General features: G+C 36.3%; 1 protein-coding gene and 1 pseudogene across 4 annotated transcripts in view; both read left to right on the top strand.

Annotated features, from left to right (window-relative positions):
* LOC145268835 (uncharacterized) overlaps window positions 1-26,986 on the top strand; it is a 1,065,816-nt gene that overhangs the window by 1,012,375 nt on the left and 26,455 nt on the right. For all 4 annotated transcript variants that reach the window (XM_080124499.1, XM_080124501.1, XM_080124498.1 and 1 more), the window contains 8 exons: window positions 1,147-1,324; window positions 4,175-4,290; window positions 5,923-6,070; window positions 10,955-11,208; window positions 12,609-12,732; window positions 15,927-15,995; window positions 20,380-20,486; window positions 25,516-25,657. In XM_080124499.1, the coding sequence (XP_079980625.1) occupies window positions 1,147-1,324; window positions 4,175-4,290; window positions 5,923-6,070; window positions 10,955-11,208; window positions 12,609-12,732; window positions 15,927-15,995; window positions 20,380-20,486; window positions 25,516-25,657 (1,138 nt within the window). The remainder of the gene's footprint in view (window positions 1-1,146; window positions 1,325-4,174; window positions 4,291-5,922; window positions 6,071-10,954; window positions 11,209-12,608; window positions 12,733-15,926; window positions 15,996-20,379; window positions 20,487-25,515; window positions 25,658-26,986) is intronic.
* Window positions 7,842-7,958, top strand: LOC145269001 (5S ribosomal RNA; annotated as a pseudogene).

The raw sequence follows: 26,986 nt of genomic DNA, 5'->3' as shown, positions 1-26,986 counted from the left end.
AGGTCTCAACTTATCCCTCTTTCTCTGAGGTTCATTTTTTTTATCTCGTCCTACCATATTTGCCTTGCGAACTGGCGCTGCTACCTCAACTGGACTACATCTACTGATCTAATGCACCCTCATCCATTCTTTAATCATAATATTCGTCATTTTCTTACATGATAACGTACGTTGGACAAATTTAAGAAATTGGCTTTCAAAATAAATTATCTCTGGCCAGGTTTATATTTACCCCTCTTTCCCATATGTCGATTTTTATCACTTTCTTCTACATTTCCTTGCCAACTGACCTTGATACCTTAACTGTTCTACATCTAAGCAAAGCACTCTCATTCATTCTTCTGTTATCTTGGTATGTTTTGGACGGCTTTAAGAAATTAACTTTCAAAATAAACAATGAAAAAGAAGCCTTTGGGTTGCTCTTGACTATGGTGGATCCATTTATTTCATTTATTTATTTTTAAGTTTTCATTGAAAATTTCTAATTGACACCACTGCCTGATGCATTATTTAAGAAATGGACTTTCAAAATACATTATCTCTGGCCAGTCTGTATTCATCCTTCTTTCCCATATGTCTTCGTTGACGTTCCTTATGAACTGACCATGCTGCCTCAACTGTTCTGCATCTACTAAACCCAAGCACTCTCATCCGTTCTTTCTGCAATGTCTTTTCTTACATTCTAACATATATTGGCCGGTGTTAAGAAATTGACTTTCAAAGTAAATTTTCTCTGGCCAGGTTTGTATTTATCCCTCTTTCTCCTGGGTTCATTTTTATTTCTTCCTCCAATGTTTTCCTTGGCCGTCACTTGTGAACGGAGCCCTGCTATCTCAACTGTTCTACTTCTACAAACCCAAGAACTCTCACCCATCATCATATTCTGCTTAACGTCGTTTTACATTCTTTCATTCATCCGTTTAACATGCTTACGTATATTAATTTTTAAAGTAATCTATGAAAAAGTAACCCTTGGGTTGCTCTTGACTATGGATGTTCCAATATTTTTTTTTTTTTTTTTGGTTACTTATTCTAAGTTTCTTTGAAATTTTTCTATTTACCGACACTGTCTGATTCATTATTTATGTGTGTGTTTAACCCTAGCTCTAACCCTAAACCTAACCTTTCTTTCTGTTCTTATTTCAGAATGCAACGTGCATCTGAGACCGCAGTTAGTTTGGTCATCCTGCTTGCCTTCAGCTTCATCCCGGCCGGATTTTGCATTTACTTAGTCAAAGAACGCTGCAATTCGGAAAAGTACCTGATCTACATCAATGGTGTTCACCCTATTATCTATTGGATATCTGCATTTCTTTGGGATATGGTGAGTTTGAGAGGCAATTTATTCATATACTTAAAAATCAGTGCTTATCAAGCCTAAAGGGCACTCGAGGATTGATTATTTGTATTATTTGGGTTCTTCAGGCTACTGTTCTCATCTTCAGTGTTATTTTCAAAACGTTTTGGTCAATGTAACCACCGACCTTTTTCAGGTGTATCATGTTGAACTCTGGAATCTTTCCATCAAACTCTGGAATCCTTCTATCAAACTCTGGCATCCTTCTATCAAACTCTGGAATCCTTCTATCAAACTCTGGCATCTTTCTATCAAACTCTGGAATCCTTCTATCAAACTTGGGAATCTTTCTTTCAAATTTGGGAATCCTTCTATCAAACTCAAAGAATATTTCTATCGAACTAGGGAAACTTTCTATCATGAACATGATATCGTTAGAAAGAGCGACCTCTCGGACACATGATATCAAAAAATTGTCAATTATTTCGTGTAGAAATCTCTTTTTGTTTGAAGTGGGGGTCAGGTAAAAACCTTGCTTTCGACTTTTACGCCATTTGCACACCGTGCATGCGCGAACGGTCGTTTCGTTGATTCATTTTAAAAATCTAAATTAGCATGCCATAGCATCTGTGTCATGGTAGTCCGGTGGATAACGTGCCTGCCTACGGTCTTATCTTTTGCGAGTTCACGTCTGACACGCGTCTTTTTTCTTTCTTTTTTTTTATGACACGATGAGTAAGTTTTTTCTATCCTATCTTAACAAGATAAGTATAAAAACCTTTATTTTTAAATTCTTTAAATTGCCTAACAATCACGTTTTTTTTTTTTTTTTTATAAATCAGAATGCCATATTTAAGCGGATTTTACAACCGGGCAACATCGCCCCACCCCGTTCACAATTTTTTTTATGACAGAGCAACGCCGAGCGCCCCCCTTCCCGCTAGCATAATATAAAAGGCACTTTTTCTGCGTGTGTGTGTGTGTGTCAGTGTGGTTCCTATGGACTCTAAAACGGTTGCGCCGATTGTTTGAAAATTTCACACCTAGGAATTTTACATTCTCTAGAATTACCAGTGCCTATTTTTGGGGTTCTTGAACCCTAACTGATCCGCATTTTGAATGTATTTAAAATATTTCAAACATGGTTGATGACATTGTATAGCATGTTTAATATTATTAATTGTTCATCGTTAGTCATATTATTTGGATTCATCGGACTACTGTTCTCATCTTGAGTGTGATTTTCATAACGTTTCGGTTGATGTAACCTCCGATCTTCTTCAAATGTCGAACTCGGGAATGTTTCTGTCGACAGAATTTCGAGCAGAACCCTTTATTTACTACAAGCAAGATCTGTAGAACAGCTAGACTGACTATAAAATTGGTTATTGGCATTATTTGGATTCATCGGACTACTGTTCTCATATTGAGTGTGATTTTCATAACGTTTCGGTTGATGTAACCTCTTACCTTCTTCAGATGTATCTTGTCGAACTCGGGAATGTTTCTGTCAGACTCAGAAATTTTGACGGAATTTCGAGCAGAACCCTTTATTTGCTTCACGGGAGTAGCATGATCTTGTTCTGTCAGCCATGATTGGATAGAGGCTTTAAGTAATTTGCAATTGTATTTTTCGGTCGCCAACACTGACGATTGAACCTTCAACTTTAACAATTGATTTTTCCAAGTACTCTAACCACTGCGCCACGGGTCCTTGGAGTAGTCGGATGAATCCAAATAATACAAATAACCAATCCTCGCCTCAAAAATTCAGAAATGTTCATTGTTAGTTATCCGTTATAACTAACGTGTAAAATCTATTAATAATTTCATATGTTGTCAAATGGATGTCCAGTTTAAAATAATTAAACACATTTTTAAAGTCTGTGAAATATTTTAAACTCGCAGTTCAGCTCGGTTTTGTACTGTTCATAACTTGCCCTACATGTGAATACATTTTATGTAAGATTTTCAAATGTTAACCAAAATTTGTCTGAGTAATTTCGTAGAGACCGCAGAGGTCAATTGTTTTTTTAACTTTGACCCCAATTTTGACCGCTTAACATTTATTATTTTGGGCTCAAATCAAATTAAAAAGTTTGATCCATGTCCAAGTAACCTGCATTTAAAATATCAAGTGTTTAGACCAAAAATTAGCGGAAGAGTTTGGTAGAGTTTTCAAAGGTCAAATCGCTGAACTTTGACCCCTTGACAGCCAAATTTCTGACCGAAAACGAATTAAAAAGATTTTCCCAAATCTCAATACTCTTTATGTGAAATCTCGAGTCTCTCGACCGAAAATTCACAGTTATTTGGTACGGAAATGTACACAGACACACACGCATTTTCACTATTATAGATATACTAGCATTTCGGCCCGGCGTTGCCCGGAGGTGTATGCTGAGCAAAAAAAAAAAAAAAAAAAACGGTCAATGTTTTTAACTTTAACCCCTATTATGACTCCTTAACATTTATTGTTTTGGGCTCAAATCAAGTTATTAAGTTAGATCCATGTCCAAGAAACCTATATCTTAAATTTCAAGTGTTTAGACCCCAAAATGTCGGAGGAGTTTGGTAGAGTTCTCGAAGGTAAAATCGTTGAAGTTTGATCCCTTAGCAGCGAAATTTCTGGCCGAAAATCGATCACATAGATTTTCCCAAATCTCAGTACCCTCTATATAAAATTTCGAGTCTGTAGACTGAAAATTGACAGAGTTATTGTTTCATTTTTGTTGTATTTTTACTCATTGAATCTTTTGTGCTTTTCAGGGTTCTTACTGCATTCAATTTATTACAATTACTAGTACTTATTTTTGGGGTACTTGAACCCTACCTGGTCCGCATTTTGAATGTATTAAATATTTTTATGCTTTTCAGGGTTCTTACTGCATTCAACTTATTATCACGACGATCATTTTATCCATTTTTAAATTGGAAGCATTTTGGGTCCGTCAGAATTTAGGAGCAACCGTTTTACTTTTGTTTATGTTTGGGTAAGTGGATATTTTCCTCTGATATTTTTTTTTTTTTTGCTTCGTTTGGGTCAAATTAAATTAAATATAGACTACATTACGATTCCTTACGCCTAGCAGTTCTGTTCCAAAATGTATAATGATCGGTTAATTAGTTTAGGAGTGAATCCCTATACATGCAAATATATAGACATATATACATGCCTAACGTTATATAGAGAGATTAGAAGATGTACCCGGCGTTGCCCGGTATTAAACATAACGTTAAATTCATTTTTAAAAAATGAACTAAAAAAATTTAAAAAAAAAAAAAAAACGGAAAAAAACTGAGACGTGCATGCAAGTATTATGTTCTTTCTAAACAGTTCACTTTTTGTAAGTAAAAACAAAATACTCGAGCTGAGATCGAAATTAAAACCTAAAGACAGTGAGTCAAGTACAATAACCATCAGGCCAGCTCGACACGATCTTAAAAAAGTGTTTTCAAACCTACTTATTATTAGCATAATGTGAACGATTCCTGCATGCGCAGTCATGAAACAGTTGACAAACAGATAAAAATCTAAGGATCCCAAGTATTATATTTTTCATTTTTTTTTTTTACTACAGTTAACGCCTTAATCATTCATGCACACATGCACAAAAATAGACTGTTATATATATATATATATATATATATATATACTAGCATGGGCGCCCGGCGTTGCCCGGGTGTTTGGATGTGTATGTTGAGCAAAAAAAAAAAAAAGTAGTAGTAGGAAGGCAGGCTCGAACCCGTACCGCAAAGGAGGAAAAGAATGGGGTAAAACCCAACGTTTATGCTGTTACGACCACCGCCAAACCGGAAGCGACATTTTTAAAATTAAAGCTAGACAATCTAAAGGAGAGGATAACTTTAAAAAATATCGGCGAAAAAAAGTGACCCCCCCCCTGTAGAAAAGTGCCTAGTTGAAGGGGAAGATATTAATGTTTTTAGCCAATTTTTCGATATTTGTCGTATGAAAGATCGCACTTTAAAACGATACTGATCTTGGTAAAATCCGTCGCCTCTATTGAAAGTTTAAGGCAGACATGCAAACAGACATACATACATACATTTATATATTGGTAACTAAAGATTTTCGACCCAAACTGATGAAAAAGCTTGCCCTATCTCTGAATACCCTTTATATAAAATTTCAAATATTTAGACCAGAAATTGTCTGAGTAATTTGGAAGAGACCGCAGAGGTCAAATTTTTTTTAACTTTGACCCCTATTATGACCCCTTAACATTTATTGTTTTGGGCTCAAATCAAGTTATTAAGTTAGATCCATGTCCAAGGAACCTATATCTAAAATTTCAAGTGCGCAGACCCAAAATTGTCGGAGGAGTTTGGTAGAGTTCTCAAAGGTCAAATCGTTGAACTTTTACCCCTTAATCGCCAAATGGGGGCCTTCCAGAAGTAATTGGAATGGTACAACAAGTGCATTGCAGCCGGAGGAGATTACTTCAAAGGGGATTAGAGTTTCATGTGTTTACTTGCAATAAAAGTGCCCGTACAAAAAAAATTCCGGAAACTTATTTAAGGCAGCTCGTACTGTTTATCATGTTTATGCAGGTTTGGATATCAGATTCTTGACTTTTTATTTTCTGTTTTTTTTTTTTCCGAAGATGGTCGGCAATTCCATTCATGTACACGATGGTCTCGCTCTTCAAAGATACAACTTCGGCGTACATGATAACTTTCTGCATCAATGTCTTCATCGGAATTAGTACCAGCATCTGTGTTTTCTTGCTCAGCCTCTTCCAAGGAACAGCGGTAAGTGACCACAATTCTTTCTTTACTTTTATATGTATTCTAGCAGGGGTGCCCGGCGTTGCCCGGGTGTTTGTAGCTGTGTGTGTTGAGGATGGAGGTTAACAACAAAAAAAAAAATTTTTGGTAGGTAGGTAGGATCGAACTAGGAGCCTTGAGCCGAAGGTGGAAAATAAAGTGTGAAAAAAGCCTGACATGTTACCACTGGGAAAGTAATAGAAAAACGTTTGAATTTATTTAAGGATTAAAAACTGAATTGACAGATGTAATGAGGTCAAATGGAAATCCCGCAGTTAACTTTTACTGCGAGGCAGTTTTTTGGGGTTTTTTTTTTTTTTACCCAACTTTGGCTGGTTTTGTTTCATTAAGATGTTGGGAGAAAACCAGCTCCCATAAAAATTGAATAGCAATTGTCTGATATAAGGGGTTTCCCCTGCATTGATCAAAAGCTCATTGCTTTCTGGACATTCCCGGCATGAAAGCTGGGAACAACGGCTTCGCTTCAGATTAGTTTCGCTTTTATACGAAGAAGCCGAACACGCACAAGGGGAGCCGAAATAGCAAGAATTTTGTAAAAGTCGATGTAAATAAATCTAGACGCGATATTATGATTTAGACGGTATATAAAAAGTTCTAAAAAGTAGTCAGCCCACGGAGACCCCCCCCCAAAAAAAAAAAATGCCTTCGCTAGACATACAACATAAATAAATATTTTACTTGTTCGAAATTCATCACAAATATATTTCAGACGTATACTCCATCTTCAGTGTGTTGTTTTGTTTCTTTCTTTTTTCTTTTCTTTTCTCATTCTTGACGTTATTCTCGCATTGCCTACGCGCAGTTCAAATATTTCAAAACACAACCGCTAGATACAACACGTGGCTCTTTATAAACAGACTTCTTTCTCCAACTTTACAACATGGTAAGAAAGAAGAAAATGACTTTTATATAAGAAATATATAAAATAAAAATTACAATTAAATTTACCAAAATGATCCAAGATGGTAAAATTAAAGTATATTATAAATATTAAAGAATTAATATTTATAAAATTATCTCAGCCAGCTTGATAAAACCAAATAGGAAATAGAGCTTATAATACGACTATCCATTCATGTGTAATTACCTTTTTCTTCACCATATTCCCTCTGCTTCGCTTTTTTTGTTTTCAAGTAAGATCTTTGACTTACTTGTTGTTTCGTCAAATACTTTTGCATGCAAAATCCGATCCCGCATTTTGCTAATTCCTACCCTCTGATGAGAAGGAAAGTATTTCTTCAAAACTCCGCAGATTAAGGACTATCCACTTATCTAGTGTTTCCTTTTCAGATTAAATATGTTTTTAACTCATTTCAAAGTGTTTTTTTAACATGTTTTATTAACTGTTTGCTCGTATATATATATAATATATATATATATATATATATATATATATAAGGCATAATCACGTTGACACACCGGTTCCCACTGGATCACCAAAGTTAAGCAACGTTAAGCCTGGTCAGTACTAAATTGGTGACCATTTGGGACTTCCAGCTGCTGTATGTGCTCTCCGCTTATCTCGGCATTGTTTCCACTCGTCCTGGTCTTCTCATACAAACAGTGCCGATTCAGGAGAGGTGTGGTTAGGGATTGCGCGACCCTTGCCTCACAATTACATGCGCAACTGCCCCTACAGGGGGTATCCTTTGTCTTTCAAGACTGAACAGAGGCATTGATCGATCGATATATATATATATATACATAGAGGGTAGCTTTATATATATATATATATATATACGGCATAATCACGTTGAAGCACCGGTTCCCGTCAGATCACCGAAGTTAAGCAACGTTGAGCCTGGCTAATACCAGATGGGTAACCATTTGGGAATTCTAGGCGCTGTATGTGCTTTCCGCTTATCTCGGCATTGTTTCCAGTCGTCCTGAACCTCCGTTTGCCACTGGTATTCACCAATGTTGACTCAGGAGAGGTGTGGTTGGAGATTGCGCAACTCTTGCCACAAAAATTTCACGCGCAGGCACCCTTACCGTGGGTATCCATAGTCTGTCAATACTGAAGGAAGCCTTATATATATATATATATATATATATATATATATATATATAAAACGAGGGTAGATAGAAGAAGAGAGTAAATTCAATTCTATAAGAGGAGATAATATTATCGGGATAATATAAAGCTCAACAAATTTCAATGGAGTTTATATAGGAGACACTAGGAGTAGAAAATGAATTCACAAACACTGTATATTGGAAAATATAGAATGAGTCATTTATTTAATAAGGATATACATACATTTCGTAGGGGGATAAAGGAGACTCTTTATGCCAAGGTATATTGAAGCCTAATGCTTCTCACCGGAAGAGTAGAGAAGGTGCTAGGTATCATAATATATATATATATATGAATAAATGTTTGGAGGTACAAAATTTATAGATACATTTAAATATATATATATATACATTTAAATAAAAGGGGCGGAAATCTCTCAAAAGCTCTTTCGACTATCATCTCGTCAAAAGAGCTTTTGAGAGATTTCCGCCCTTATATATATATATATATATATATACATTTAAATAAAAGGGGCGGAAATCTCTCAAAAGCTCTTATATATATATAATCATTTTATCCCTAAAGACGATAGTTTTCAATCCGATCGGGAATCATCAGTGTAGGGTGTCACGATTACCACTGGTCGGGAGATTCGAACCTGTCAACGAAGCCATTTCTGACTCCATTAGCAAGAAACAAATCTACGCGGCCACCGTTAACCGCACGAAATACAGTTGAAATTTAAACATTTAATTTTTAATGTCAAGACCAAGATAGTGCTCTAATGAATGTCATCATGATCTGCGCATGTAAGCCTATACATATATATATATATAGATAGATAGATAGATAGATAGATAGATAGGTAGAAAGATAGATAACTTAATTCTATGCGCATAGAAAATATTTAAATAAATAATAAATTAATTACAAATAATACGTCCCAAAAATGTGGGGCGACTTGAATATAAACAAAGGGCAGATAACCTGTGTGTGTATGTATAGGAGACAATAGGAGTGGAAAATAAATTCACAAACACTGTATATTGGAAAATATAGAATGAGTCATTTATTTAATAAGGATATACATACATTTTGTAGGGGGATAAAGGAGACTCTTTATACCAAGGTATTTCGAAGCCTAATGCTTCTCATCAGAAGAATAGAGAAGATGCTAGGGGATGTGACGTCTAGCGAGGGATTCATCAGGAACAAAATAAATAAATTTTTTGATAAGCGTACTATATAAAGTGTAGTACGCTCCTCCTTTATCTTAGAATTCAATATAGTTCTCCCTATCAACATCAATAATTTTATTTACTTTGTTCCTGATGATTTCCTTGCTAGATATCACATTCCCATTATGTTACCTAGCATCTTCTCTACTCTTCTGATGAGAGGCATTAGGCTTCGAAATACCTTGGTATAAAGAGCCCTCTTTCCCCCCCCCCAACTAAATGTATGTATACCCTTATCAAATAAATAAATTTTCCACTACTATTGTATCATACACATATGTGTGCAGTTAGCACCAACCCTATTCAGGATTTAATCGGCTTCCTCCGATGGAGGAAGTTTCATGGGAGTATGAAATTCATAAGCGGTCCCCAGTCGCATGTATATCCCCGTTAGGGGAGATGACGACGTTAGGTTTTTGCAACTTTTGCAGGGAGGTGTCAACGTCCTCCTTCATACAACACCTGGAATTCCCAAATTGGTCACCCATTTTAGTAATGATCAGACTTAACGTTGCTTAACTTCGGTGATCTGTCTCATATATATATATATATATATATATATATATAACTACTTAATTTACTCACATAAAATTAATATACGAAAGTATAGATTTATGCATAAACTTTAAGTATTTACTTCAAAAGTGCTCAATACGTAGGTAGAGCTAGTTAGTAAGTTATAAAATGTATATGGCGATTAAACTACACTGACTATTCCGCGTTTCATCCACTCAAGGACTCTTCAGGTACAAAAAAAAACACACTAACCTAGATTTAAAACAGATCAAGAAACTAAATATCCAGGCTAAATACCGCACACACAAAGGAACAGGTCAACCAGAGGTCAAATAGGCCTTTGTCCGACAAGTGCATTCTCATTGGCTGATAGGAAGGGCGCGGTGGATAATAGAAAGCTGATTGGCTAACTAAAATCTCAATAGAAGAGGAGCATATAAAAACGATAAACAACCACAGAATTCGCGCATAAGCCTGAAGAATCCTAGAGTGGATGAAACGCGGAATATTCAGTGTAGCTTAATCGCCATATATATTTTATGAATTAATAATATATATATATATATATATATATATATATATATATATATATACACACATATATATATATATACACACACGATTTTATGCATTCTTTATAGTTAATCATTCTCATTATGTATTAAATCTGCTTGCGAAAATAAGTCACTATATCGAGTTGGCCTCTGATGAACCCCCTGTTTATTCTTGACTAACGAAATTATATGCTACATAGGCTGAACATTCAATACTTTTCAAAGAATTAAAAAGAAAAAAACGCAAGCCGTCCGATAAATTTTTATGTAAACCTTAGCTTACTAAAATTTTAACAAACAATTTTTTTGAATTCAATAAAAAAAATTTTTTTCGGTGGATTTCATTGTACACGTTTGTATCTTTTGCTGCTGAATAAATAAATATTCTGTTTTTGTTTGTTTGTTTGTGTGTTTGTTTGTTTCAGTTAGTGTACTGCGTTTGTTTTCGGCAACAGTAATTGTATACGTCTGCCCTTTTTGCTGCTGAATAAATTTTGTTTTTGTTTTCTTCTTTTTTTTTCAGTTACTGCATACCGCGTTCGTGTTCTGCAAGTTGGTTTTCTTGATCTTCCCACAATTCTGCATGACCTTCGGACTCGTTTCTTTGGCCAACAATCAGATAAAGACGGACATTTATAAACACTTCGACAAAGATGTCTACGAGAACCCATTTCACATGTTGACCTGGCATTTTGTAGCCATGGCCTGCACTGGCGTTTTCTTTTTGTTAATCACGCTCATTGTTGAGATACGCAAGAAATTCAACACAAAAGAAAGGTAAGTCTTCATCTCCAAACCAAAACTGAAAATATATACGTATGCATGCAATAGTCTCCGAAAGACAGCTGCGATGCCTGGGACATGTCAGGAGGATGGACGCGGAACGCATCCTGAAAACACTTCCAGGTGAGCTGGCTAAAGACAGAAGAAACACCGGTCGCTCCAAACTGCGCTTCTTAGAGGTTTGCAAGAGGGATATGAAGCAATACAACATCACCCTCCTCACATGGGAAAGCCTGGCTTACAATCGCCCTGTTTGGCAACTGGCAGGACGACAGGGTACGGAATAATTCGATGAAAGAAAAAAACAGGCGATTTTGACTAAACTTAACGCCTAATACAAATTTAGATAACAAGTGCATTTGAGATGTTTTATTACCGTACAAGCAGAAAGACCCGATATATAAAATTAACAGCAGGTACTTTGATATGACAAGGGTGTGTTTGAAATAGATGTTTCTGGTTAGAACACAATTCCATCAGGATACTTGACTTTTTCATTTAAAACTTAAATTCAAGCCATCATCAATGCCCAAGTAGAAAAGCCCGCCGTATAAAATCAACAGCAGTTTAAAGTTTTGAATTTTTTAGATGAGGGCTGATTGTATTGATCATTGTTTTCATCTTGAGTGTTATTTGTGCAACGTTTCGGTCAGATTGTCCTTCGGCCGTCTTCAGGCATATTGGTTATTGTTTGGAAAAGAGAAAAGTTACTGGCTCCGTGGATATTTTCGTATTCTTTGAGTTAGTCTCTATTTTATGGTTATTGTTTCGAATTTGTGAAAAAATTGGTTAACAAAAGGGAGGCAACCCTAGCAAAAATCGACAGGGGATTATCTCCCTTTTATCACCAAAATTTTAAGCATGTACAATGCTTGTTTTTTCTACCATTTGAGGCCCCCAAATGCTACTAAAATCTAAGCTTGTAATTTTTCTCTTTTTTTTTTTTTAAATATATACTGTCTCCTTCAGTCGCCTGACTTTTCACCTTGCATCCCTGTCAATTTGACCTTGTTCCCTGTCAATTATTTTGACCTTGCATCCCTGTCAATTATTTCGACTGTCCTCAGGCATGTTAGTTCTTTTTTGGAAAAGAAAAGTAAAAAGATATTTTCATATTCTTTGAGCTAGTCTCTATTTTATGGTTATTGTTTCGTATTCTTTTCTAAACAACCAACAATGCCTGAGGACGGTCAAAGGCCAAACCAACCGAAACATTGCACAAATAACACTGAAGGTGAAAACAATAGTGTTATCAATACAAGTAATATAAATATGTCGTGCTGTTTGGCTCAATCTCTTCATTTCGATTCGGTAAATGACTTTTGGAATCTGCTTTGCATTTACACTTGCTTCTGTCAAGAAAGATGAGGACCAATTTCTGATTTTCATTGCAGGAATAAAAAGATCAATCTTAGCCAGACTTTCAAAGAGGATGAAGATGTCCAGCACGAGAGATTCCGAGCTGAGCACAATTATGCCCAAGGTGAAGACGCCGTTTCCGTGGTGAGACTCACAAAGGTAAGTGGATTTTGGGTTTAAGATACAGTGAATGCCCTAATTTGTTACGATTTTCATGAAAGTGGATCACATGTTGGACCACGTGTTGGATTCATAGAAGCATAAAACACATCCATCTTCATATATGAAAATTAATGTTGGGACGATTAATCAGAATCGGAAGCAGAAGCGGAAAAATCAGAATATTTGAGGGCATCGGAAAACTGTACCGATTTTCCGATGCCAAAAACGATTCTTTTGTCTTTTATTATTTGATTTTGTTTAAAGCAAAAATGTTCCATTGCTGGTAATATCAATCAAATAATATATATATATAGTGAAGCTAAAATCGATAGATTGTCCCTCACAAGTATATTTCTACGTTTAGGAAAATATTTGCACGTTTAACATGTGTGTTTTTACGGTAATCAGAGAAAAAATACAATTCTATAGTTAAATATTTAGAGATTTATAAAGAATCGGAATTGGAATCGGTAATTGTATCAGAATCGGGAATTTAGTACAGAATTGGTAGTTGTATCTGAATCAGGAAAAATATTGGAATCATCCAATCCATAATGAAAATCAAATGGAGAAATAACTTTTCTAATTTTATAAAGGGATAATGATTCTTATAGCTTAAATAAATAAAGCTTACTTCGGGGTTTTTTTTTTTTTTTTAAAGACAACAGATGTCGGCTAATAATGATTAAAATTCAATTAAAACTAAATAAAACATTTAATGAGAAAATAAAAAAGATATCAAATTGAAACATTAATTTTCTCTTATTTCTCTCCTCAAGTTAGAAGAGTGTTATCAAGGCAGATAAAAAAAAACAGATCTTTTCACTAAAGGGAGTAGAAAATGAACCTTGCATTTACTTTCAACTTCCCTTATTTATTCCTTTAGTCCTCACATTCCATGAGCGATGTTACTGATAAAGGGGAAGAATTACTAATTTCTGGGTCGGAATTGATCCATATAACATTATTGTACCTATTTACTATGCCTCCCCACGGGACAGAGTTAGACACCAGGATCGTTTTTTAACGTGGAGAAAAGGTACAAAAATAAAAATTGTCTCAGTCGTGAAGGATTTCTCCTCCACCGAAAGAGAACAAGAAATAGAAGTGCAGCATCTGAAGAACAGATACTACACTTTGATCTTGTCCTGAAGGCCAAGTTATTCAGGACGCTTCACCACCGAATCTACACGACTTCTCCAGTTCTCTCGATCTCGCATGACAGTTTGCAAGTACCGAACACTTTCCAATCCGGTGTCGTGTAGCAGGTTGTCGATGTAGGTCATTCTTCTTCTAACACGGTTTGGATGTCCATCTGTTGGTATCCAGAGAACTAGCTTGCTGGCTTTCTCCTCGCTATGCCTCATGCAGTGACTGGCAGCTCTCGTCCTTCTCTGCTATACTTTTAGTGATACTGGTGGTAGGTCACCATAAAGCTGTTGGTTTGCTGCGTGGCTCCCCCATGATGTATTGAGGGCCATCCTGAGCGTCCATGTGTAACAGCCATCCAGTCTTCAGCGAGCCTGTCTCTGTTTTATCGTTATTTTCATGGGAAGTGCTCGTCTGAGCACCAATCTATGGTCCCCTCTCGTCAAACATTCATTCGTTTGGCTGTAAGCACTATCAATAATTTCCCCCACTCTTTATCTGTGCCTAAACTTAAACGTAGATTCCATGAATAAAGTTTCTTTCTAAGAACTGCACACCTGTGGAACTCTCTTCCGATTACCTGCTGACCCACCTGGTGTTTGTAAGGGCAGAGAACTGCAAACGCGACTGGACGCCTGACCACATCAAATCCAGTGGCATAGCTAGAGGTGAGCGGAAAGGAAGGGGTGGTCCTCCCCAGGTGGCAGCAAAAGAGGGGTGACACAATGTCACCCCGACAAAAAATTTTCAGCCAGACTAAGGTGCGAAAATAGTCAGGAAAAAGGATTTATTTCTCATATATTTTGTAAAGTTTTTTAAGTTTTTAATTTTTTCTAAAATATTAGAAACTCTTAAATTTTTTTTTTAATTAGTAACTGAAGAATATTTTTGCCGATGTTTATTGAAAACTCCAAACGTTTTTTTTTTTTGTAGTTTTTGATTTGAAATCATTTGATGACACTCATTTCATTTTCTTTTAACTATGAAAAATAATCGGAAAAAGGACTAAGTAGTTTATACCAAAATGGTTAAAGGGAAAATTATTCCCAGCTCGCATTTAGGTAAAAATGCGCTTACGTAAATAATTGAATTCATTCAAAACATATCGCTCAAACCAAAACAAACAATATTTAAGTAAATCGCGATATATCCAGACAGTTGGCGAGATGGGTCAGAGGCTTAGGCTCATTACCGTGGGGTCCCGATTTTGAATCTTGCTATATTTAGCCACTCTGATGAGTCGTAGACGACGAAACACATGTCAGTGGATAATTACATTTTAAAAATTATATACAGGGTGACCCCAAAAAACAAAAAACATAGAATGTATATCTAGAACATATGCTGTAGAACGGAGAAAAAAGGCCAAAGACCCTAGTGTTTTGATGTGATGTTTTGAATATAATAAACTAGTTATGACCAAAGTTTCATTTCATTCGGACAAAACACTTAGAAACGGGGCCTAATTAGAGTTGGGCCCGTTTTTGGGGGTCATCCTGTAATATAATATATATATATATATATATATATATATATATATATATATATATATATAGTTTTTTCGGTGGGAAGATATCCAAAAATTGAAAGTAATTGAATTTCAACAAGGTTCGTTGATTGTGCTCAAATTAAAGTTAAAGAACTTTAATTTCGCCCATCGCCACTCATGACGAATTTTCTCTCCTCAAAATTTGAAAAGGTGTTGAACCTTAATTTTTCCTGCTTGATGATATCTAATATGATTGAAACGGTCTGCACATCGTAGCAAGATATGACTGTATTTACATAAGAAAATTTTTTTTAAATGCATATATATATATATATATATATATATATATATATATATATATATATATATGTGTTTACTCTAGCTACGCCACTAATCAAACCATACCTCTCTTGACCTGACCCTTGTAAGGTGCTTCCCGACACCTATCTCAAACATGATGCATAACGTTAAAATTTATTACTATTATGTGCATCCATAGTTTTATTCATCGGAACTATAAATCGTTATCGTTTTTCATTCCCTTTCATTTCAGATTTATAAACAAAGTATTGAAAACATTTTGGCAGTGAAAAGAATCTCCTTTGGTGTCAGACATGGAGAGGTAAGAACCTTTTTATTTATTACAAGAAGATGTATCCGGCGTTGCCCGGTATTAAACGTAATGTTGAATTCCTTAAAAAAAAAAAAAGAATGAATTACAAAAGAAATGGAAATAAACTGAGACATGTTGCATGCGAGTATTATGGTTTTTTTTCTTATTCTTAACACAAGGAAGATGTCATGTGAACGATTCATGCATGCACAGTCGTGAAACAGTTGAAAAACAGATAAAAGTCCAATGACCTCCACCCAAGTACCAGTTTTTCAATTTTGACCCCTTAGCAGCCCTTTTTTCCGGATGAAAACGGACTTTTCCACATGTCTGAATATCCTATATACTAAATTTCAAGTCTGTAGATCAAAAATTCATTGAGTATATAGGTTGAGAGTTGCCTCCACACACGCATTTTTGCTTTTGTAAATATATAGAATATTATTTTTAATCTACGCTGTTTTTTTTTATAAATAAGTAACCTTTAATTTTAACTTTGCAATTTGATCACTACTTGAAATCCATGAAACGAAACTAATCGATAAGAAAAAGAAGATAAAACTATTGCTATTGTTATATAAGACTTAATTTCTCTCTCTCTCTCTCTCTCTCTCTCTCTCTCTCATTCATTCTAAAATCTAATTTATTAAACTCACTATGTCTGTCTGTCTCCATATTTTCAAACTCTATCTCTCTTCTGAAACTAAAAGCCGCAGAGTGGCGCTAGGGGCCTCAAATGATTGGATTTTTTGTGGATCGTTCTTTGATGGGTCTTTAGTTAAAATAGTTTTTAAGGGGTCAAAATTCTTTTATGGGTCTTTAGTTAAAATAGTTTTTAAGGGGTCAAAATTGCAAAAAAAATCGTTATACATTTTGTACATTCATCTTAGTTTATTTTTTATTTGTTCATATGCGTGTCATGTTGGTACAGTGGTAACGTCACCAGCTTTGAATGCTACAGTTTTGCTTTCGGTTTCGATTCTAGCTGATGGCACCCAAATCCTTTTTTTTTTTTTTTTTTTTTTTTTTACTTTTGAAATCACGACTCTATAATAATATATACGCAATCTGGACAAATTAAAATATCATATTTAAGCGTATTTTACAACCGAGTAAAGCCCCTCCCCCCAGCTAGTAGTTCATAAATCTGAAATAGAAGACTTGCATCATGTTGCGAGTTTGTCTTCGCTTTATCATTATTTTCATGGCAAGTGCTCGACTGAGCTTCAATCTATGGTCCCCTCACCAAACTTTCACAAGAAACACTCGTCTAGCTGAAAACACTATCAATAATTCCCCCCACTCTTTATCTGTGTCTAAATCTAAACGTAGATTCCATGGACAAAGTTTCTTTCTAAGAACTGCACGCCTGTGGAACTGTCTTCCGTTTTCCTGCTTTTCAGCTGACTACAATATGGCCGTCCTCAAGTCCAACATAAACAAGTTCTTGATGAGCCGTTCCACTTAAGTTAACAAATTTACATTACTAACGGTTGCTGTATTGTCCAATTGACTACTGTACGCTCTTGAACCCTTATCCTCGAGTGGTCTCTGGGCCTTGATAAGTGGTGATGCCTATGTAAAAAAAAAAAAAAAAATCTGTTTCCAATGTCACCAGAAAAATGGTTGTGTCAATCGACCGCTTCAAAAGGTATCTAACTCCCAAAATGATCCTCTGTCTGTATAAGAGCCAAATATGCCCTAAAATGGAGTATTCTTGCCACATCTGGGGAGGAGCTTCCCGGAGTAACCTATCCTGCCTTGACAAAGTTTAAAACTGGCTTCGAAACCTGGTGTGCAATGCTCTTTTCTCCTCCCTGCAACCTCTTTCCCTACAGAGGAGACGTCGCAAGCCTGTACCTGCTCTATCATCATTTACACGACAAATGCCCGTCTCAGCTTCATTCAATGATCCTAACCCCCCCACCACCACCACCAAACTTTCACAAAAAGTACTCGTCAGACTACGACAACTGCTGCCAACAAGTCCCTTTACTCTCTATCAATGCCCAAATCTAAACACAAATTCCATGAACAAGTTTTTTTCATAAAACTGCCCACCTGTGAAACTCTGTTCTACTGAGCTGCTTCCTAGCTGACTATGACATGGTCGTCTTCAAGTCCAACGTGGAAAAGTTCTTGCTGTCCCATCCCCTTAGGTAGTCCAATTCTACCCGATTCCCACCAAAAACTATCACTGAGCTGTTGTCACACCAAACACCTTACACTTATTAACCCGCATCCTCGAGTGGCCTCCAGGCCTTTATAAGTGTAAGTACAGGATAGTATATTACTGCCGCCATAATAGTAACTACTTCCTTCTCACCACAGGAAGATGTGACACAAGCTTAGAAGGTGAGGAGGATCAAACCTGCAGCCCTAAAGAAGGAGAACTGTGGCTTATTAAAAATTGCCTGACGGCCTTGTTGTGATATTCCCCAGTTGGGGTGCCTCAGGTAGCAATAAACTAAATCCACTTCAAAGAAGAGAGACAAGGCCTGAGAGAGTGCATCCGCTAGGATTACCAAGGACATTACCCCAACCTGACAGATAAAAACAACCGAAATGGCTCAATTTCTGTTGGTCTGATTGCCGAGATCAGAACATCGACTGGTATGTCCACCAACATTGCTGGTCACTAAAAAGTGTGGCAATGGCTGTCACGATACTCTGTCGTAACTCTACATATAGAATAGATCAGAGCAGCACAAGCATTGGAAAAATTTATCTCATATATATAAAAGTGAACGAGCATGTGTGTATGTGTGTATGCAGAACAGTCTCTACCAAACTACTCTATCAATTTTACTACCACACAAGCAGACCGGACTGGTATATAAAATTAACAGCATGTTCCCCATGTATTCTGCCAAGTTCAAATCGTGTGATGTCTTCAGAGGAATTGGATTAACAATGGACCGAACCCTATGGAGAACACGATCCATGATTTCATTTACGCCATAAACATGCCATGATACAGAGAAGATGTTCTTTAGTAGGACAGAGGTGCGTTCAAGATGAATGTTTCTGTTTAGAGCACAATGGAACCATGATACTTGACTTTTGGACTTTAAACTTGAATTCAAGCAAATAAATAAAAATAATTTTATAAAGTCAACAGTGGGTTCTCTACAGTGCCGTGTATTGTAGACTAAGAGACTGTGAGGAAGTATGTGAAAATTCCTTCCGGTACACTAGGTCCACAACTAGAGCAGGCAATCAATCGATTTTATAAAGATAATAAAAAGGCGATTTCCCCAAGTTTGATGACAATCAAGTATTGGAAGTATGGAACAGTCGTCGATTGTCATTCAATCTCGGGCAACGTCAGGTCTCCTTGCTAGTACAAAACAAATGTTATATTTTTCAAGCATTGAAATGATTTAACTAAATTAATTAATGTATTTATTCATTTATTTACTTGTTTTTTTGTTTTGTTTTGTTTTTTCTCTCTTTTGGCTATTATGTATCTTTATATATATATGTATGTATGTATGTATGTATGTATGTATAACAATTCGACAGTTTATTTATTTGTGGCCTGTTATCCTCATCTTACTGTTGTTCCACCACGTTTCGACCAACTTCTCCTTTGGCCTTCTTCAGATAATTAACCGCAATGAGTCAGGAATGCTGAGTCTCGTAACTATATCCCAAAGAATTACTGCTTTCCATAGTTGTCGCTTCAGTTGTCAACCAAAAAGAAACAGAATATCCCCCCCCGCCCCAGCTTGAAGTCACATGGTTTCATTGACTTCCAGATGTGACAACAGTACTCTATTTTAGGGCATATTTGGCTCCTATACAGACAGAGGATTGTTTTGGGAGTGAGATACCTTCTGGAGTGTTAGAATGATCCAACCACTCAAAACATGGACGTCATCCAAACTTCGTTATCTAAACACATTATTTAACCACTGTTCGATCTTGAGTGTCATTTTCACAACGTTTCGGTCGAAGTAACCTCCGACCTTCTTCAGGTGTATCTTGTCAAACTCAGGGAATATTTCTATCAAACTCAGGAATTTGAAGTAAATAAAGGGTTCCGTTCGAAATTCCGTCAACATTTCCGAGTTCGACAGAAACATTCCTGAGTTCAACCAGATACACCTGAAGAAGGTCGGAGGTTACATTGACTGAAATGTTGTGAAAATAACATTCAAGATGAGAACAGTAGTCTGAAGAATTCAAATAACACGAATAACCAATCCTCATCTCAAAACTAAATATAATACATAATTTAACATTTAACAGAAATATGAATATTTGAATATAAAAAAATTCCAAATTCGGGGCATCAGTAAGTTTGAATTTGGCAAACCAAGAGCAGGCTCGAGGCATTCCTTCTAATGATGGTGATGAATATTCTACTTTGTTTTCTTCTTCTTTTTAGTGTTTTGGTCTCTTGGGTGTGAATGGTGCCGGCAAAACAACCACGTTCAAAATATTGACGGGAGAAATCACGTCTTCGTCGGGAGATGTTTACGTGTTCGGGAAAAGGTAAATATAATCCTACATACATATACGAGGTGCCTTCAGTAAGTTTCCAGACTTTTTTATGAACCTCTAGTCCACTTCAAAGTAATCTCCTCCCGCTGCAATGCTTGTACCATTTCAACAACTTCTGAAAGGCCCCATTGAAGTCCTCTTGTGTGAGCATGTCAATGACCCTCAACACAGCCTCTTTCATTTCCTCAATAACTTCTTTCTTGGAAGTGCACGCCTGTGAAACTCTCTTCTGTTTGCTTGTTTCCCCACCTGACTACAACTTCAAGTCCAACATAAACAAATTACTGATGAACCGCCCCCCCTTAAGTAAGACACTTTATCAAATCTTCACTACTAACGATTACTATAATACTATCCCATTGATTACTGTACACGCAATAGCCCTTATCCCCGAGTGGCTTCCGGGCCTTGATAAGTGGTGACTACCATGTAAAAAAAAAAAAAAGGTTTCCATTTTTATGCTAACCAGCAATTCTATAAACAATTCTGCGGGCAATTCTATACTATTATTTTGCTTGTTACCTATAATATAAATCGCACCTGTCTGTTTAAATGTATGTATGTTTGTATGTCAGATGCTACTGGTACCATGTAACCCAGTACTACCTGCCTCATGGTCGGGTCACCGGCGACTAAACTGGTTCCCCCACCAGACTTGTTTGGTGAGGAGGGCGGCTAGTCTCCCTGAAGGATTAAAAACAAGACCTTCCAAAGGGCGAATGCACTTTTTTTCTGGGTCAACGGCCAACTAGCACCGTGTATATTTGTGTGTGTGTATATGTGTATTGGGGTAGAGAGGGCTCCCGTAAGCCGTGGTGAAGGCAACCTTTGTAGGAGAAGCAAATCTCTGATTTAAATAACCATAAAGCGGAAGACCAGTGCCCGCATTAAGCTGGTCTGCAGTTTAACTTGTTGCTGGCTATCTTGCTCTTGCTTGTTGCTGGATCTCAACATTTTGAACCGAGAGAGAGACTTAGCTGTCGTACAAAGCTAAGACTCTGTAACATCATATTTGTATAGATACTCCCTCAGACATTTGGAATCATGGATTTTAAATGTCTGAGGGAGTGGCACTCGTTTGACAAGACGTTGCAATCATCATGTCTACCTAAATCGTTTTAAACCTTGACCCTTCGGACGACAAATATCGAAAAATTGGCTAAAAACATTAATTCCTTCACCTTCAACTGGGCACTTTTCTACAGGGAGGTGTCACTTTTTTACGCCGATATTTTCGAAAGTCATCCCCTTTTTTCGATTGACTAGCCTTAACTTAAACCTTCGCCACTTCCGGTTTGGCGATAGACACAACGGCAAAGATGTCACTTTTACGGTATGAGTTCCAGCCTGCCTGCCTGCTTACTACGACTATTTTTTTTTTTTTTTTTGCTCAACAAAAACACCTCCAAAACACCTGGGCAAGAAAAAATTATAATTTTTGAAACTTCATGGAATGAGGAAAAAAATTTCGTTATATTTCTTGTTTTTGATCATTTAGTAAATTTATAAATGCTGTAAATTTCATTTCGTCATATAGGAAGTGTCTTCGATAAGTTTCCAGATTTTTTTGATATGGGCACTTTTTTGTTCCAACCACTTCTTGAAGGCCCCATGACATTCACAATTATTGACAGCAACTGTTTCGTAGCTCAAAATCATTCACTTAATTATTATATCAATCAATGGATCTATTTTGCCCTTAACTCATCAGAAGAAACAGCAACTATTTTTATTTTCTTTTAATGGATTGATAGTTGCTGTTTCTTCTGACGAGTTAAGGGCAAAATAGATTCATTGATTGGTATAATAATTAAGTGAATGATTTTGTGTCAAGAATTGTGAATGACAATGTAATTAAAGGAATAAATTGTAAGATAGTCAACATCATAAAATTTGGAATATAGACTTTTGTCATTTGTTTGTTATATGCTCTGTAATTATATTGAGCTTCATAAATTAAGGATTGGTATAAATAAAAGGTGAAATAAAATTGTAAAAATAGTATTTCCACAGAAATATATATATGACATCAACTCGAAACAAACTGTAGCACTCTCGAACCGAGTCAGTACATTTCAATGACTCGGACCCACACGTTGTCTGGTACCATCACAAAGGAAAGAAATAAAAATCCGACACAGCATTTTTTTTTTTAAAAGTGCAAATGAAATGCATTTATTTGTGGTTCTTATATTTCCAAACTGGCATGATCACATTCGACACACCAGTTCCCGTCAGTCACTGAAGTTAAGCAACGATGAGACTGGTCAGTACCAGATGGGTGACCATTTGGGACTTGCAGGTGCTGTATGTGCTCTCCGCTTCTCTCAGCATTGTTTCCAGTCATCCTGGACTTCTCCTTATCACTTGACTCAAGCAGCAGTGCCGATTAAGGAGAGGTGTGGTTTGGGATTACGCAACCTTTGCCACACAATTACACGCACAGCTGCCCTACAGGGAGTATCCTTTCTCTTTCAAGACTAAACAGAGGCATCGAAAAGTGTAACGTAGTTGTTACACTTTAACAGTGTCGTTACATATCAATCACTCAGGCGGTCCTGGATATGACCTTAAACTATATCCGATGGTGAGACGCCAGCTTGCGGGCTTTGGGGAGTGTGGAGCCACCCTTTAATTGGCATTGCTGATCCGAAGTGGAAGTACCTGTTAGAGTCCCAACTATGGCTTAAATAGAAACCGACTTGAAAAAAAAAAAAAATTTTTTTAATATATTCTATTAAAAATTTTTCTTCCAAATCACTGGATTCGGCATTAAATAACCTGAAAAGGGTTGATATGCCGTAAAACAGAAACAACCAACTAACTAAATGAAAAATAATGTTTGCTGTACTATCAAGAAAAAGAAGTGTAAAAATATTTCATTTAAAAATTATTTGAAAACAGGTGTATTTTTAACATTAAATTCACGTGTGAATTAGTAATTAAAGACAGTTTCAAAAAATATAAAACTTTTTCAGCGTTTTCCCACCAAAAAATCACTTTTAATTGAATGTGTTAAAATGTAAAATAATTTATCTTTCGGAAAATAAAATAGTCACTTTTGGACCAGCTTTATAAAAGTTGAAATGGAAAATAGCCATCCTTCGTATTAGTTAGTTCTATTTTATTCTGCAACATTAGTTGGTCACATGACTTTTAGTGGCTAGGCCTCTTATTTATCAAATGATGACCACGGTTGGATACAGCTTCTATCATGAGGCAGGAAGTAGCAGAGGAGAGAAGATACCTAAACTATTGTAGCAAAAATTTACAAAATGTTTTGTTAGGCTCCCAACTATGGGTTAAATAGAAACCGACTTGAAAAAAAAAAATATATATATATTCTATTAAAAAACTGTTCTTCAAAATCACTGGATTCGGCATTAAATAACCTGAAAAAGGTTGATATGCTGTAAAATAAAAACAATCAACCAACAACCACTTGGTCTAGTAGCTTTTCCTCTACCTATACCTACATCTCCTCTTGTTTGGATTTAGAAATTTTCATTTGAATACACACCGACATGCCTTGGTCTATTAGCTTCTCCTCTACCTTTACCTACATCCCCTCTTGTTTGGAATTAGAAATTTGTATTTGAATACACACTGACATGCCTTGGTCTATTAGCTTCTCCTCTACCTATACCTACATCCCCTCTTGTTTGGAATTAGAAATTTTCATTTGAATACACACTAACGTCTGGTACCATCGCAAAGGAAAGAAATAAAAATCCGACTCACCATGTTTTTAAGCACAAATGTGCCATATAACATGTCCTTTTTGAAAAAAGTCTCTGTCTTCATGCAGCCTAGCCAGCCCTTTCTCGACCTTGACTTCACCCGTCCATCATCCCTGGCATGCAACTTGCTTCTCCTTTTGCTGGACCACGTGCTGTCCTTTGTTTCTTTTCCTTTTTCTCTCCTTTTTCCTGTGACGTTAGCATGTGCACACCTGCTTAATTTTCATATGTGCTGAGGTGGCTGCTGCTACTGCTAATACTCTCGCTAGTCAGCTATCCTACGACTGCTGCTGATATTCTCACACACACGCCATACGTGCTGTGTTATATATTTATCATTTCATCATTGGTACCAAAAGAATTAAGACAAAAATGAAACAATTAAAAGAATCATTTTTTTTTTTTTGGTGTTGGAATGCATATTTCATCGTATAAGGTGACCGTCAGATAAGACAAGGTACAAAATTGGAGCAAATGTTAATAAATTTATCATATATCGGTTGTATAAGATGACTGCTAAATCACGAAACCTGGTTTGTTTTATTTGGATTCATCGGACTACCGTTTTCATCTTGAGAGACATTTTCACAACATTTCGGTCAATGTAACCTCCAACCTTCTTCAGGTCTATCTTGTCGAACTCGAGAATGTTTCTGTCGAACTCAGGAATTTGAACGGAATTTTGAGTGGAACCTTTTATTTACTTCACAGAGGTGGCATGCTCTTGTTCCGTCAGCCATGACTGGATAGAGGTCCTATGTAATTCACAATTGTATTTTTTCAGTCACCCACACTGAGGATTAAACTCTCAACCTTCAGGAGAATATCACATTTTCGCAATTTTGGCGGTTACATCGACCGAAATGTGAAAATCACACTCAAGATGGGAACAGTAGTCCGATGAATCCAAATAATACGAATATCCATTCCTCATCTCAAAAATTCAGAAACATCAAAACCATGTTTGTTTAGCCTAGGCTAGAGATTACAACACCCGGTATCTTATGAAATATTGGTTTTTAAAAGATGATTTTTTTTTAACTTTAAGGGTCGTCTTATATGCCGAAATATACTGTATATATATATAGTAATTTATGGAAATATATATAAGCTATACAGAATTTTCTACGTCGAAATATACAGTAGGCACAAAATTTTCCGATTCCAATACCCCTCAAAATTCTGATTTTTTTTTTAATTCCCAATTCTGATTAATCACCCCAACAGTATTAATGCTTGATACGTTCATTTTCTGTTTTGTTCTTTTGTATCTCTTTCAGCACGAGTCGAAATCCAAGATCAGCTCGAAATATGATTGGATACTGCCCGCAGGAAGATGCGCTGGACCTGTACCTGACTGGACGCGAGTTGTTGTCGTTCCATGCCAAAATCCGTGGCATTCCAAACAACGACATCAGTTCAGTAAGTCATTCTTCTTCTTCTTCTTCATTATTTACAGACATTAAGGGATGTTCCCGCTATTGCTTAGCGTCATTTCTCCACGTTAAAAAACGACCCTGGTGTCTAACTCTGTCCCGTGGGGAGGCATTGTAAATAGGAACGTCATTTTCAAATATTTAATTGACGATCCGTGATCCGTAGATTCAACATTGATTCGTTTTACCTTAGCGTAATAAATGTTTTATACCAGTTTTATGAAGATTGAAATCAAGATAAAATGATACTGAACCTTATGTCAAGAATACTTATTCTAATTTAGTCCCCCCGACGAAGAAGGGATTGGACCTAGTAATTCACTCCCGTTCGTCCGTTTGCACTTTTCTCAATAACCACAACTTGTGTTTTTTTTGTTTTTTTTAATTTTGCATAAACATGAGTCATGGTGAAAGTAATGTTGCCCCAAAACAGATTTTCCAGGATAATTCTGGTTGCCCCCAAAATCGTTCGGCTGTTCGCACTTTTTTCAATAGCCATGCTTTGGATTATTTAAAATTTTGCACAAACATTAATCATTTCGGGATAGTAAATTTTTGCCAGAACTGATTTTCCGGGATAACTTTGGTTGCTCCCCTTTGAGGCATTACAAGGGTAAAATTGCTCCCAAATCTTCCATGTGTTTATTTGTTCACACTTTTCTCAATAACCACACCTTGAATTTTTTTAAATTTTGCACAAACATTAATCATTTCGGGATAGTAAATTTTTGCCAGAACTGATTTTCCGGGATAACTTTGGTTGCTCCCCTTTGAGGCATTACAAGGGTAAAATTGCTCCCAAATCTTCCATGTGTTTATTTGTTCACACTTTTCTCAATAACCACACCTTGAATTTTTTTAAATTTTGCACAAACATTAGTCATGGTGAAAGTAGATTTTTGCCAGAACAGATTTTCCGGGATAACCCTGGTTGACTCTCTAGGGGTCATTATAGGGATAAAATTGCCCTAAAATCATTTGTCTGTTTGTTTCTTTGCACTTTTCCTCAATAACCACGCCTTGAATGTTTTTACATTTTGCACAAACATTAGTCATGGTAAAAGTAAATTTTTCACTTGTGGAGGGGGACCCTGTATGTTCGGCTAATTTTGATTGAAATCCATTACATGATTTTGACTCTAGGAAATATCTAAAATGTAAGGCTCACGCTTATGAGGTCTTAAGAACAATGTGAAATTCAGGGAATCTTACTTAATTTTTTTTTTCACCCCCAACAAAGGTACATTGCCACTTGAAAAAATAAAGTGTTACTATTTGGGATCATGTATAAATATGGGACTGTGAGGAGTTTGTA

The sequence above is a fragment of the Euprymna scolopes genome, chromosome 44, assembly GCF_053919585.1.
Source record: "Euprymna scolopes isolate OS-2025 chromosome 44, ASM5391958v1, whole genome shotgun sequence".
In the NCBI taxonomy this organism is placed as follows: domain Eukaryota; kingdom Metazoa; phylum Mollusca; class Cephalopoda; order Sepiida; family Sepiolidae; genus Euprymna; species Euprymna scolopes.
The sequence above is the reverse complement of the archived record's forward strand: the minus strand, read 5'-3'. Positions and strand labels throughout refer to the sequence as shown.